Consider the following 15783-nt stretch of genomic DNA (forward strand, 5'->3'; position numbering starts at 1 on the left):
CCTATGCATTGGAGGACAAAACTCTGACCCTTCTCTGACTTCATCCATTTCTATAATAAAAGAACCCCTAAAGAAACACACACACTAAGAGCTCACTTTTACAGGGTCATGCGTGTTGAGCGGGAAGGACATTTTGTCTGTTTTCTTTAGCAGTTTTTATTTATTAACAGTGATTTACTTAATAGTTCAAAAAATTGAGTTAGACAACATTCTGTATTCCTCTGTAAGTCCGTTAGCATGTGTTTTGAAAACATACAGCTGGTCATAATCATGACATTTCCTTCCTCATTAAGGTTAATGCTACTTGGAGGTGATGTATTCTAGATGTGTGTTGTATACCACTACATGGTAGAATGCAAGTGACCTCATCTTCCTAGGTTCAGAAATATCTTATTTGCATGGTTGAGACAAAAAAATGTGAAAAAAAAGTATACATGAACCTAGTGATTGTAAAAGCCTGGTATACTCAGAGGTCCTGGAGAATATAGAGTGATTACTTAAGGGTCTCAGCCAGGTTATGTAGCACATGATGAGAAGGGCTGTCCATGTGTGTACATGCCTTGGTGAAGGGTGGGCACATAAGGAAATCATGAGGAAGACCAGGAGGAAAGCAAAGTTAAGAAGGTGTGGCTTCTGCTATATGATAGCCCAGACTTGGCCCCTGCTTGCAGTGTCTACCACAAGGAGGAAGGAGAATATCCTGAATTGGCAAAACAGAGAGAGGAGAGCACATACCTCCCACCTGAGTGTGAGAAAGGCTGAGGGAGAGAAAATGATCATCACATTAGCAAGATGAAGCAAGGTCATCTGGGGAATGGGAAATAATGGAGGAGAACACTATAGAAAAATGTCACATCCACAGTGGTTTTATCTTGATGGATCATAGGCTCCAGGGGCTGATGAGTAAACACATTAGGTGCAAGGGACCAAGTCATGATAATATAAATGCAAGAAACAATGATTCTGGCTGGTAAACATGACTTAAGATACTCTGGGATACTGTGGTGATTGGATATAAATACTGATTTTTTTGAAATTTTGTTCTTATAAAGAGATGAAAAAAGCCAGAAACCCTCCAGAAGATTGGATCAAAGCATCATTCACGAAGCTGAACACAATTACCTCCTGAAGAGTCTGGAGAAGAATCTGGCAGTTCCTCAGGACTGCACGTATGCTGATCAGAAAGCAATAGATGATGAGGTTAGCACCCAGAAGGGACCGGTGCTCCCAGAGAGTATATTGTTCTTCAGAGAAGCCTCTTCCATGCACACAGTATTGACCATACAGCATGAAATTGCTCCCATCAGGGAAGTCTCTATGAAGTGGAGACATTGTAGACAGGACCTTTGCTGCACAGAACATCCAAGTACCTTGCAGTGCACACTGAAGATAGGCTCAAGTTTTGTAGTCTGATTTTGTCCTGATGACAAATTACCCAAGTGGCTGTTTTTGCACCATGTCTTCTGTAAAAGTCTGTATATTAGGGTCAGAATTTGTACCCCTGTAGACTACTATATTTAGAAACTGACAGTATTTCTTAAAATCAGAGTCTTTCTATATTGCAGTTAAAAATTTTCACCAAAGAGTCATTGGGATATCTAAAATTGGGTTAGCCCATCATCTTTAAACTTTTTGTCCTTCAAACTATTCCTGTTTTAGACAACATATTTAACAATAAATGCAATGTCATCACACACACACACACACACACACACACACACACACACACACACTCTCCCACATACATTTGCATGTTTTCATTGTATCATGATTCTTCTTTTGTCAGTTTCTTGGTCTGTCTAGTTTTCATGACCATGTATGGACACCATTGTTTTAATTGATCCTTGACATTCTGTCTTATAGACAATCAAAATATCTAGGCACTAGTCTTTTACTTTTGGAGACGTAAACTTGTCCCTTCTCTCCGACTGTTGATCTTTTTATATATTGTAACACTGGACACAACTGGAATTCCTCCTTATTATGTGGGTATTCTTAAGGCCATTAGTATGTCATTTGCAGTGGGAAGTAGGCATTTCTTGACCTTACAGTATAAAGGTTTTGCTTTACTTTCTGGAGAGAACTTTAGAAAAGATTTCATAGTCACTTGATCTTGTTTAGATAGAAGTGGGCCACAGTCTTGTACTTCCCTTGGGGCTGTCTACTACACTGACAGAGTTTTCTCTCTCACAATTGAAGTGAGATTGCCAGGAACTGAGAAGACTTTTCTTGTGACTGTTTTGCCATAAAACATTATTTTGTTGTTGTTGTTGTTGTTATTGATGATGATGATGTGTAGAGGAAAGGCCAAACAGTGACATCATTTGGCCAACATATTATGTAATATGTATATTAGTTTCATTGAACATTTTTGTTTGATTGAGGATTAGATAAACAATACTCTAAATCTCTTGTTTCTTTTAGTCGTTGCAGATGGTGTTTAGTCGAGTGAAATTTGAAAGAAAAGGTGCCATACTGAAGAATTTGGCAAGAAGAGGAATTGGCTATCATCACAGCTCCATGAGTGCGAAAGAAAAGCAGCTAGTCGAAATTCTCTTTAGGAAAGGATTCATTAGGGTGGGTCAATTTTTCATTGTAAAATTTGAAATTGTGAAGATATGAAGCAGAATGTTCATGAAATGAGGAAATACAGCCACCCCTTTACTTTTTTCCCCTCGTGTAGCTATGCCTCTTGGGCTGTAGATATTGTTTACTGACTGTAGCATCTTTGCATATGCTCCATGTCATTTAACTGGGGAAGAAGGTTTGACTGGTGTCACTCACGCCATACCCTTACACAAGGAAACGAAGCATGTCTATGCTGATCTCGGTGCTGTATCTTACTCTTTTGTTATTCTATGTAGGGTTTGTTGATGTGTTTTTGCTACAAATATTACCTCTAAGAATTTAGAAGATATTTATATTTGAAGCTGGAGCAGATCTTTTCCTAGTGTGGTAGCTGAAATCAGAGCACAGATCTCTGCTTTCTCAGGACTTCAGCTTATCTAAGCAGAGCTTGTAGACATGTCTATACTGAATGTCGTTTCTCCTGTTACTGATGGGGGACAAGAGGAAGATTGCCATAAATAACTTTCTGGCCACATCCTTATCGTGTTTTCTTTAGTGCATCCTGGGAAGGTTCATGGCAATAATCCAGACAAGTATTCAGAGGACACTTAGTATTTCTGAGTCTTGAGTAATCTTTAAAAATTGACCCTGACTACTAAAAATTATCAACCTTAAATTTTGTGTGGCATAGGCTAAAAGAAAAAGGATGTAAGGAAGAGAGAGAGAAAAATAGAAAGAGAAGTGACTGAAATAGTATCTGACAGTAATTTCTTTGTCACTAATAAAGTGATGAATAACTTGACTGATAACAGAACAGCTACTAGGCAAACAGTAATAGTTTCATCAGAGAGTACATTTTAGGAAGGCATTTGTCCTGTTCATTTTCTAAATGTAAAGCTCCTACTCTCTCAATATTTGTGCTTGTTAAAGAGATTTGAATTTAAAGGATTTAATAAGTACCATGTTTCATTTTGACAGAGGCATAAGCCTCAGTTACAAAACAATTAGAAAGCATCACTATACATCCTTAAACATCATCACAAACCACAGCACAAACAGCCATCAATCTGAAGAAATAGTGTGGATGGATTTTTCTTCAAGCTACCAGCTCACAAAAAAATGACATAGAGACTTATTATTAATCATGAAAGCTCGCCTATAGCTTAGGCTTGTCTTAACTAGCTCTTATAACTTAAATTAACCCATTTATATTAATCTACGTTCTGCTATGTGGTGTTACCTCTATTCCTCTCTTGCACCTCCTGTTTCCTCTCCATGTCTGGATGGTGACTCTGCTTTGCTTTTTTGTAGAGTCCTCTCTGTCCCCAGAAGTCCCTCCTAATCTCTTCATCTCTAGCTATTGGCCATTGAGCTCTTTATTAAACCAATCAGAAAGCACCCTGACAAAGACACATCTTCACAGTGTACAAAAAAATGATTCCAAACAAGATAGGACAAGTCAACATATATTAACCACATCAGGAAAAAAATGAACAAGAAGTTAGATTATGTGAATAAACTTTACATTCTTTTCTGTTTCTGATTAGTGATCATGCAAATTTATAACAGAAAAAGAAAATGCACTTTGTTCTTATGTCATTTCTCAATGAACTTTACTAGATCAAATAATTACCAGGAAGTAGGCTTATAAAAGATTTATTGCCCTCTTACAGAGAAATTCCTCTCTTAATATTTTACTTACCATGTTTATTGTAATACTTAATCCCATGCCAGATGTTCTACTTGGCTCTGGAGATACAACAGTGAATGATGCTTTGACTTTAGTGTTTGAGGGAAAATAAAATCACAATGATATTGAGGAACATTGAGGGAATAATGCAAAGAGCAGAGAGAGAGATGGTGATGAGAGAAGATAAGTATTTTAGATGTGGCCTCGAAGTTCCTCTGTGACATTTGCACCACACATTTGAGGTTAAAGTATATATTCCTTGCAAAGTGATGAGTATTATAATGATTCCATTAGAGAATGTGCTGTCAGTGTTTGCAAAATACGAAGAAACATTATGTGCCTCATCTCCTTAGTTTGCCCGCTGCAGTTTTATTGGAATTTCAATACAGTTTTTAGCAATTGCATGGAAATACTTGTATTCTACCAAAATGCCGGTTTGTAGAATCACTGTTTTGTTCCTTTTTAGGTGGTGACAGCTACTGGAACACTTGCTTTAGGAATCAACATGCCTTGTAAATCTGTGGTTTTTGCTCAAAACTCTATCTATCTGGATGCTTTAAATTTCAGACAGGTATTACAATATACATTAACTTAATGTAGTAATACTACACAACCCTGAATTAGTGAAAAAATTACTTTAACTACTGATTAATAACATGCTCCAGTTCATGGCAGAGCACTGTAGGTGAGTAACATAGGACTATGAGATTATGTGTGTGATCTTGGATAAGACATCCAATCTCCTGTCTTATCTGCAGAATATGGGTAACCATTACGACCCCATGACATGCACACAAACTAAATAAAGCAATTTGCAAAAAAAGGATCCATAAAAAAGATTATTGGGAAACATTTACTTTCTCATTTACTGAGCATGGGTTTTTCTACTCTGGAGCCATCTTGAATACTTTTCTTGACTCTCGGTACACAGTCTGACTCCAAACCAACCTCTGTGCTCTCCTGCGGTGTTATTTCATTGCTTCCTCACAATCTGTGCATTCATTATTGCCATGCTCTGCCCAGCTCCAGACACAGACCTAACTGGGGTGGCAAGGTAGTGAGAAAAGGACAGATACACAGACACACAGAAAAGCTGGGATCAGGTAGACTTGGCTCTCTGATGGAGAAATTATGTCACTTGGAAGTTCAGTGTGCTTATTAGACAAAGTTGAACAGAAAGCAGGGTTATTGCACACAGCTGAAAGAGGAAGCAGTTTAGCTAATCTTAGGAGCAGTGTCTAGAGGGGAGAAGTCTTCAGGCACAAATATCTGGGAAGAGAAAGCACGATGGACAGTTTCTGCGTACACCATTAACATCCAAACATGGATTAGAGGAAGGATTTCCAATCCCTTTGGGGGAATAAAGGTACTTTTCAATTCCCATGGGACTGAGGCATTGGGTCCTTGACATACCCATTCCTATGTCAATGGTATACATAGAATGTCACTCATTTCTCTCAGGGCTTCCTCAGCTCTCCACACATTTATCATTCACCACAAAGTCTTGACCTTGTGTATTAAAGCATTTTCCTTGCTTTTGACTCTCCTTGTTCTATTATTGTTCTGTAGACAATAGAGTTTGTCTTCATAGAGTTTACCTTCATGGAAATGTTTGGTCAATATTTCTGCTCGCATCGAATGTAGCTGTATCCACTAACATTCAAATCATATGGAGCATGTATAATTAATATTAATAAAACATTATCATGTAGTGTTATATGTTATATCATATATTATGTAATATTATATATCATAGGTAGAATATTTTATCAAGTAAGTAATTGCCAGAAGTGACAATTATATAATTATACAGCACATAATATGTTCATAGTATTAGATATATGATTTTATAAATAGATGTAGTTCTGTACAGCATTATATAAATACTTAGTATGATTAATGATACATGGGAATGACAGATATATTACTTAAAATAGCTCTGCTTCAGATACGATAAATTTTTTAGATTTTTCAATAGCAGCCTATTCATTTTAGCTAACCCCTGGGCACAGCATACTTGCTCTAAAAGCAGTGTAAAAGGCTTAGCTCTTTACATTCTCTTAGGAAAAACATTCAGGTGATTCTCACTGCATGATTCTGCTCTGTTTCCAGATGTCTGGTCGGGCTGGAAGAAGAGGGCAGGACCTGCTAGGTGATGTCTACTTTTTTGATATCCCGCTGCCCAAAATAGGAAAACTCATAAAATCCAAAGTACCTGAGCTGAGAGGACAGTTTCCTCTCAGTATCTCACTCATTCTAAGACTCATGCTGCTGGCCTCCAAGGCAGATGACCCAGAGGACGGCAAGGCAAAGGTGCTGTGTCCCTGTGATTAGACCTCTTTCTTCACCAGTGGCTTGGCTGAAATCAGCTCTCCTGTGCTTTTTATCAGGATTTTGATGCTTCTCAATGTTCTCTAGGGAGGGATGGAGGAAGCTGGGGGAAATGATGATAAGTTTTGTTTGTTTCCATTATCAGACAGAATTTGTGACTGAGTGGCCACTAAGGTGTTCCCATGATCACTGTCTTCTAGTATGATAAATAATATTGTCTTGTACCAGAAGGTGCCACATGTTTCTACCATTCAGAAACAAGAAGACTTTTTTTTATAATTATAAAGTAATAGTTTATTTTTTATAAGACAAAAAAATCTTTAAATTCTTTAAAAATGTTTAGAAAATGTAGAAAGTTGGAAAACAAACAGAAAAAAACCCAAACCAAACCAAAACAAAAAGGACTCATGCCTAGTTCTACCAAAATGATCTCCTTACTATTTTGGTTTTTGCTTTTCAGACTTTTTTTTTTTGAGGTATGATTACACACTTTATAAGGGTGTAAGTAAGTGGACATGGAGACATAATCAGAACATTGTCTTGATGCTTTAGGGTCAGATAAAACTGAGTCTGAGACCATGAATTTGAAACTCACAATTAGGTGATTTAATTTCCATTTTTGTGACAATACACTGTAAAAAGGACTTGTGTTCATTTTCTGTTGGCTGTAACATAATACCACAGGTGGAGTGAATTATGAAGAAAAGAGGTTTGTTTTGGCTCATGATTCTGAGGTTAAATGCTGAAGGGTATTATCTAGTGAAAGACTTTCTTTGAAGTGTTCCAAGTCACAGGACATTGCATGGTAATCAGGAAGCATGCAGGCCTGTCTGTCATCTCCCTTTTGTTCCTCTTGTAAAATCTATGAGGATTCCACCATGAGAGCCTTCTACTCTTAGGACTCCCTCTGGTTCTAGTTACTTTCCTAAGTCCCAGCCCTCAATACAATAGACAGCATGGAGATTAGATTTCAGCATGATCTAGGGACCACATTAAGACCACAGCAGGACCTATTGTTTCCTAATTCTGTGTATTAATTATTACTGAAGTGAGAATTCTGGCATTTCCCTAATCGGTTTGCTGGCTTTACAAAGCATTGTTTCAGACCAAAGTTTCTTCATTTTTGAATTCTTTTAAAATGACTTCTCTCTCCCTCTATCTCCCTCACTCTCTCCCTCCTTCCATTCCTCTGTCCCTCCTCTCCATCTGTCCCTCTCTTTTATTCTTTCTGTGTGTGCATATGTCATGGCACACATGTGGTGGCCACAGAACAAATTGAGGACGATTTTCAGGAGCCTGTTTCCCTCCTTCCCCATTCTGCGTCCTGGGTCCTGGGTATCCAACTCTGGTTGTATGTATTGGTGACAAGTGCCTTTACCCACTGAGTCATTCTATTGGCCGATTTTTCAGTTCTTAATTTTTACTTCTCTATAGAGACAAGTACATCTTCTAATAAGACATATTTTATTACTATTTTGAATAATAATATTAAATAATAACATAAAATGTTTTATTTTACTTATTATCGTGTATGATATGCATGATGTGAGCATGTGTGTGTGTGTGTGTGTGTGTGTGTGTGTGTGTGTGTGTATGTGTGTGTGGTGTGTGTGTGCATGCAAATGCCAGAGAGCACATGTAGAGTTCAGAAGACAACTTTGTAGATTCTGTTTTCTTCTTCTTACCTTTCCATGGGTTCAAAGGATGGAGCTCTAGTCTCCAGGCTTGTACACAAGCACCTTTATCCACTGAACTATCTCTCTGACCCCTTATTATTTTTTCAGAGAGATAATTGGGGGATTCATTTTCTTGTGTTTCGGCATATTTGAGAAGAGTGATATGATGCCTTTGCTTACTGGGTCCACTTGCAAGTATGGGCAGAAAATCTTCAGAGTGTGCTTTTTTTAAACTATGTATTGTTTATACAAAATGATGTGTTTTGTCATGACACTTCATGAGTGTACATTACATGCTTTAGATATCTCCTCCATGTCTCTGTTGTACTTCTCCATCCCTACCACTGGTGTCTTTCCTCATCTCAAACACTCTCTCTTCTACTTTCATACACATATATGTTTAAATCTAAAGATTTAATGAGAGAAAGCATGGATCGTGATGTTCTGGCTGCCTCTTAGCCTTCAGTACTGGGTATTTCATATTTTTTTCCATCTTCTAACTATGGCAACCAGGCTAATCTCTGCTGGCAGTCTTTGGGAGAGCCTGCCTCCAGGGTTTGCAAAAAAAAATCCATGAATGTGGTGAGGGCTAGATGTTTTATATCTGAGGGGTAAATAAGGAAACACACTCTATCTGATGGTAACTTTCTCTTTTACTTCATCTTAAAAATCTCTTTCTGAAAATTCTCTGTCTCCACACAGCTACATGTCTTTCCACTCAGTTACATTCTCTACACAGCTACATACCTTCACACTTCTTTACATAGCCATGTCTCTCTTCTACACACATTTCTTCTCTCTATTCTGCTACATTCCTTCACACACTACTGCATCATTCACTCACTCTTTACTCACTCCCTCTTCTTCTTACATCTCTCTCACTTTTCCTCCTGCATACTCAGTTACATCTCCTTTTCAGTGTGCATGCGCATGTGTGAGCACGTGTGTACACACCCCCCCCCAACAGCTGAACTCTGAACAATTAATTTTCAGGGTCTGACCCATTCTCATAACACATAAGTCACACAGTTTCTTTCAGGATAGAGAGGTCACACTGACTGGCCAGTGAGTAACACTTGGCTCTGCACATAATTCTAGGTGGTTAGGGTTCCCAAATAGAAAGTGACATTGAAATTCAGGACTTAAACAACAAATAGTTAGTTGGATGAACCTTGAGGTAGGGAGTACATGCAGAAAGCCAACTGCTGAGAGGACCTGTACAGGGAGCCGTGTCTCAATGTTATTAGCCTGACTTTGGTTCAACAGACATGTGGGAACTTGTCCTTACATATTTTATTTGTAGGGGCAGGTAGTCTGTTTTGAATTTGTTCTGTCTTTGACAATTAGCTGTCCTTGACAATACTGTTACTTTCCTATGTCAGTTATGAAAAATACCCTAGTATTATTTCTATTTATCAAAATTACACAGCTTAAGCAGAAGTCATCTTCCTGACCATCTACGGCTGTATGTGTGCCCAAAGATGAGATAAACACACAAGCAGTGGGAAAAATACCCATAGTTGTCTTTAGGGAATAAATGTGGTGGCACATGAGAAAAATTAGAGACAGAAACAACAGTGTTCAGAGCTAGTGGTCCTGTAAACCTTGCTTGAGGGGATTCCTCCATTAGGGAATTATTTCTCTGGTGGTAGGTTGACACCTGAACTATAAATTGCCATCTGTTGTATTTTCTTGTGGCCTCTGGTAAAGCCATTGCTATCAGCAGCTCTCAGGAAATCTCTTTCCTCATACAGTTAATTTGACATTTTTCTGCCTTCATAGAAATATGTCCTTATGCTTTTTATTTCAAATTATTTCCCTAAGCTCTACTTTCTGAAAGTAATTATTTATTACTTATTTATTCATTGATTATATTTTTTAAGAAAGGTTTTCTCTGTGTAATAGCCCTGGCTGTCCTGGAACTCACTTTGTAGACCAGCTAGCCTTGAACTCACAGAGATCCACTTGCCTCTGCCTCCTCAGAGCTGGGATTAAGAATGTGTGTCACCACTGCCAGACTTGAAGTGTATTTGAAAGGTGACTCTTTTGTTACTTTGTAAAGACATTGTTCCATCTTGCTATACAGGTTGTTTTTATGGTGAGGAGCTTTACATATGTTCTCCACATTGGCCACATTATACGTACAGCTCAGTGGTGTTAAGCATATCCACCATTACCGTGCTACGTTCAAGTATTTTTTGAAGTAAAAAACTCTCAAATTATAATTTTGGCAATTGCTTCTTTTATTGTTTCTTCTTCAATAAGTCATTATTTTTTCTAAAATTGCAAGTCCCATTTCCCCCTTTTGTCAATTACTGTTTTTGATTATGAAAGAACATAACATTTGTCTTTTGCATTACTGATTCAGATCTTCAAATTGTTGATCATGCTTACTTTGTTGTTGTTGGAGATAGGGCCGCATGTAGTCCAGGCTGGTCTTGAACTTACTACAGAGCTGAGCATAAACTTGAACTCCTTCACCTCCTGAAGTCCTGGGATTATAAGCATGTGCCACTGTGTCTGAATCAACTTGTTCTTTAGTTAACACTAGGGTAGATTTTAATTATACTTTATTTCTGGTAGCACCTGTGGAACTCTCTCTAGAGAAAATCTGTCTATGGGACAGCAATGTCCCCAAATGAAGGTGGCATTATCCAGTATGCTGAGGTCCTTGATAGAACAGGAGTGGAAGTCTTTTAATGCAGGCTGGCTGTGAGGTGAGCAGCTGCAGTGTAATGGAGCCAGGCAAGTTATGGATTGAAGCTACTTTTAAAAAATGTGCCAAAAATAAATTGTTCCTCATTTAAGTTGCTCTTCTCAGGTATTTTGATATAGCAGTGAAAATATTAATACATCAGGGTAGTATGCCTTTTGTCATAATGTCTGTAATTCCAGGACACAGGGAACACTGTTAGTTCCTTTCCCCCAAATCCCTTACTACTTGGCTGCTTTCCAAATGCTGCCTTCTCTAATTCCAGCACACAAGGAAAATGGGGTGGTAGTAAAGGCACCTTTTGGTTCTCTTTGCAACCCACTGTAGAGCGGACGGGGAGTTCACCCCTTTTATTTTTCCTCCTGTTCCACTGTTAGGTATATTGGACTTAAATACAGTAGTAGCTGGAGATATGTCTCAGGGGTTAAGAGCCTGCAAGTTTGTTGTAGAGGACCTGAGGTCAGTTCCCAGCACCCATATTGGGTGTCTCACACCATCCTGTAACTCTAGGATGTATGACGCCTTCTTCTAGATTTCATGAGTACTTGCATGTCCTGCCTCCCCCCACCCCCATCATGTACATACATAATGAAAACCACAATAATTCTTTCTGTTTTTTGTTATTTTTTTAAAAGACAGTGGAACATTTTCCTGCTTTCTATAATCTCTCCACCTTAAGGGCAGACAGATTGACATTGAGTGGTGCTAAGAAAGTTTGCTTTTATTTTGAGTTCATAGATATTTTGGTGAGTTGAATACTACACATACAACAGTTCTGTTTGACACTAGAGATGAAGGAGTATTTTCACTCCTTTGGTTTCAGTCAATCTCCTTCTAATCTTTTTTCAATAACATTATAGACACAGAATAGTATATCTAGTCGTCCCCCCCAACACACACTCTCCAAATAACTTACGTGCTGCAAGCTCTGAAACTGATAGTCTTCTATGCTCAGACTGTTTGAAGATAATTTTGTTTCTTCCAATTTGGTTTTCTATGCTTATCTTAGGCACTTTTGTGTTGATGTGATAAAACCATAACCAAGGAAACTTATAGAAAAAAAGGGTCTACTGGAGACTTTTGAGTTCATGACCATCAAGACAGGAGCAGGGCAGCAGGAAGGCAGGCAGGGGACTGGAGTAGTGGTTGAGGCAGGACCACAAAATAGGGACAGAGAGCTAAGTGGGAATGGCATGGGCTTTTGAAACCTCAAAGCCTACACTTGATATTCCTTCCCAAACAGTTTCACAAACCAGGGAGTCCCTTTTTTGTTTTATAAAAAGAAAATGTGTAAATCACTCTTAAGGCAGTGAGTAATGTGGATAAATTAAAAATCTGAAGATGATTGGAAGCAATATTTTAATGATTTTGAAATTAATAATAATTACTAATCTATTAATATCTAATCAATATTCATACTAATAATCAATGTTTATAATTTATAATCAAGAAGTATAATTAATTATCAATCATGTATATTGATGGCAAGCTGAGAACTAGTCTAAACACCTTGTAGGTATAGTTGTATATGATTTTAGAACATCTCTGATCCAATAAAGGGCAGAGGAGTAACATAAAAAATCTATTATTAGTTAATATGACATGATGTTGTAGAGTATGTATAAGCATTTGAATCTGAGTTATCATAAAAATAATAGCTTTTTTAGAACATTAATTTTATCTATTAATCTTGGATAAGTTTGTTTTTGAGTGACCAACTACAATGAAACATTTTTAGATAAAGAGTATGCCTGAATAGCAGTGTGTGTTTGCTGAACCAAGGCTGTGGCTGAAGCTATCAAGTATCTTTAAACTTGTAATAACAGCAATTGATAAACCATTTTGGCTATGAGAGGGAACTAGTAATCTGTCTTAATATATACATAGCAAGATTTTCATACCAGAACAATTGTCAGAAGTATATAAGGAGACTATCTGATAAAGTGTACATCTCAGGATCATGGGCAAAATTTATACAATCAATAATAGAACATTTTTAAAAGGCAATCCAGAGTTCAGTATAGAAAGAAGGGAGAGTGACAGAGGGGTGTAGAAATTGATCATGGTTTCTTTCTGTTGACATGGGGGCAAAGCTGGGGGTCCTGAAGGTTGGAATGCAATGGTATGCAGGCTCTGTGATATGTGTAGGTAGCCTTGATGCAGTTTGTATTAGGAGGGTACAGGCAGTGATTAGATCAGTCTGTGTTGTGAGATGGCCATAGAGTGCAGTGGGGTGGGGGTGGGGGAGCTGAAGTGTGAGCTGGAGGGAAGAGCGCAGGGCTATAGCAAGACGATGTCCAAGAAGATGATGGGGGAGCCTGTCCCCTTTTTAATGATTAGAAATCTGCTGGAACAAATATATATTAATGAGCAGAATATGAAGTCTAAGAAAATTTAAAGAGAAGATTTTTTCTAGGTGTAATTCAAAATTTCCCATACTTAGAAAGAGAGAAAAAGAGGTATCATTTAAGAAAATAGGCTGATGGAGAATAGAGAAACAAACTGCAGCTTTGTAGTAATTTTCTTAAGTTAATCTTGACCCATCTTTTCCTGATACTCGAGATCAGGGGATCTGCAGAATCCATGATTGAGGTCTATCTGAGGCTAACTATTAGGGAGTGTCTCTCTCCAACACTCCTAGAAGGTGCTACTTGGGCCTCTCCTCCATGAAAATTTCTTCTTCTCCCATGGATAATTTTCTGACTATCTATATATAGGTCCCTGTTCCAGTGCCAAATAAAGTATGCCATGGAGTCCAGCTCCAAGGCTATACAAACAGGGTTCAAAGAAAAGATACACAGCAAAGTGAAATGAAACTTATGACTATTTTATCTGAAGGGTATTTCTAGAGCATCAAGCTTTTTTTTTTTTTTTTTTTTTTGGTTTTTCGAGACAGGGTTTCTCTGTGTAGCTTTGCACCTCTCCTGGAACTCACTTGGTAGCCCAGGCTGGCCTCAAACTCACAGAGATCCGCCTGGCTCTGCCTCCCGAGTGCTGGGATTAAAGGCATGCGCCACCACCACCCGGCTGCATCAAGCTTTTTTATCTGAGGGCCTTAGGAATAAGTTTTTATCTGTCTGAGGGAAAAAGACTCACACATTCTGAGTGTCATTTTCTTTCATTCTTCTTCAGCTCTAATTCTACAGCTTCTTTTAAGCTCTAATTTTACATCTCCTTTCCTCTACGTGGCTATAAACATTTCTAACAGCAGACTCTTTGGAATACTAAGAAAAGTTATAAGACTACCTCTCAAGGTCATAGCACATTCCTTGAGAGACGATAAGGAGCAAGGCCATTTACCATGCAAAAAAATAGGTGGTGACATGGTGCTTGGCACTTTCCTGGCCAGTGACATCTGCATTTAGCTGGACATAAAATTGTTTATCTCTGGAACTGGCTAATTGTTTAGTTATTTGGGACCTAAATAATGAACAGTTAGTTGAAGCTTGAGTTTTATATCATTAACTGAGGTTAGAATGTTCGTACAAAGTGTTAATTGCTACAGGGTCAGAGCAGGTGAATGTTGTGAGTTTTGTTATCAGCTGCCAGTGGGGGAAACTCAGGGTCATGTAGGTCTCCTTTATTCTCTGAAGGACTTTGATTCAACAAAGCCAGACACTTCATAATTTTGTCCTCGTATATAATCTGTGTAAGTCCTGCTTGTGATCTATTCACAGAGACACTTCATCTGGTCAAATTGCCCTGTCAATAAGCTAATTATGGAGAACAGGCTTCTAAGTGTCTTACAGTTCATGTGGAACAATAGATCTAGTTATGAAGAATACTTTAAAATATTTCTCTTCATCAAAGCTATACAGCTGAGTGAGAAGTCATCTTCTTGACCATCCACAACTATAAGTGCCTGTGAGACTGAGATGTAATCATGGGATGACATGTACACATTACATGAAAATGCATGTTAATGGGGAGATACCAAGCTGTTACTAAAGTACATGGCTTTGCAAGCCTTGCCTGACAGGGTTCCTCCATCAGAAAATATTTCATCTGGTGGGTTGACATCCGGATTGCCATCTGCTGTAACTGTGTCATGGCCTGTGACAAGGGAGCAGGCATCTAAACACATGAGCCTGAGAGGCCATTTTCATTCAAACTGCCCCAGTGCTCTTTTGTGTATTAAGGGATATATGCACTATGTTAGATGATGTCATATATGATGAAGGAAATTGTATTGTATTAAATCTAATTGGACTTTGTATATTGCTGCTGTATTTTATTATACTATTCATATCCTATACAGTGGGTGACCAAGAGCACCCTCTTTTCCTTGTGTGCTGTAGTCAGAGGAGACAGAGTTTGGAAAGGAGTAAAGTGGTAAAGGGGGGAACCCACATGGTTGACAGTGCTCTAGAGGTACGGAGCTTGTAATTCACATTATATGTGCATAAGATAAGTGATTTTACATATATATATATATATATATATATATATATATATATGTTATTTAGCCTGTGTTATCTCTTTCAAAGACATTTCATTCACTTAATTTTGCTAAATCAAAACACTTTTCTTTGTAGGCACTGTCAGTGCTGAAGCACTCATTGCTATCCTTCAAACATCCCCGAGTCACAGACATGTTAAAGCTGTACTTCTTATATTCTTTGCAGTTCCTGGTGAAAGAGGTAGGAACCAACTCTTCCCTCTCTTGCCCTCTCTCTGGGGTGTGTGTGTGTGTGTGTGTGTGTGTGTGTGTGTGTGTGTTTAATAGATATTCTACTACCTAGATTTTTTTAAAGTAGCAGACTTGATTTTTTTTAATTTTTAAAAATTTTTATCTACATATGTAT

General features: G+C 38.1%; 1 protein-coding gene across 2 annotated transcripts in view; it reads left to right on the top strand.

The window, feature by feature from the left end:
* LOC128119147 (probable ATP-dependent RNA helicase DDX60) overlaps positions 1-15783 on the top strand; it is a 108074-nt gene that overhangs the window by 76926 nt on the left and 15365 nt on the right. For both annotated transcript variants that reach the window (XM_052752348.1, XM_052752349.1), the window contains 5 exons: positions 1053-1200; positions 2425-2577; positions 4725-4829; positions 6371-6571; positions 15514-15618. In XM_052752348.1, the coding sequence (XP_052608308.1) occupies positions 1053-1200; positions 2425-2577; positions 4725-4829; positions 6371-6571; positions 15514-15618 (712 nt within the window). The remainder of the gene's footprint in view (positions 1-1052; positions 1201-2424; positions 2578-4724; positions 4830-6370; positions 6572-15513; positions 15619-15783) is intronic.

This window comes from Peromyscus californicus, unplaced genomic scaffold, assembly GCF_007827085.1.
Source record: "Peromyscus californicus insignis strain IS unplaced genomic scaffold, ASM782708v3 Scaffold_23__1_contigs__length_62951481, whole genome shotgun sequence".
Classification (NCBI taxonomy): domain Eukaryota; kingdom Metazoa; phylum Chordata; class Mammalia; order Rodentia; family Cricetidae; genus Peromyscus; species Peromyscus californicus.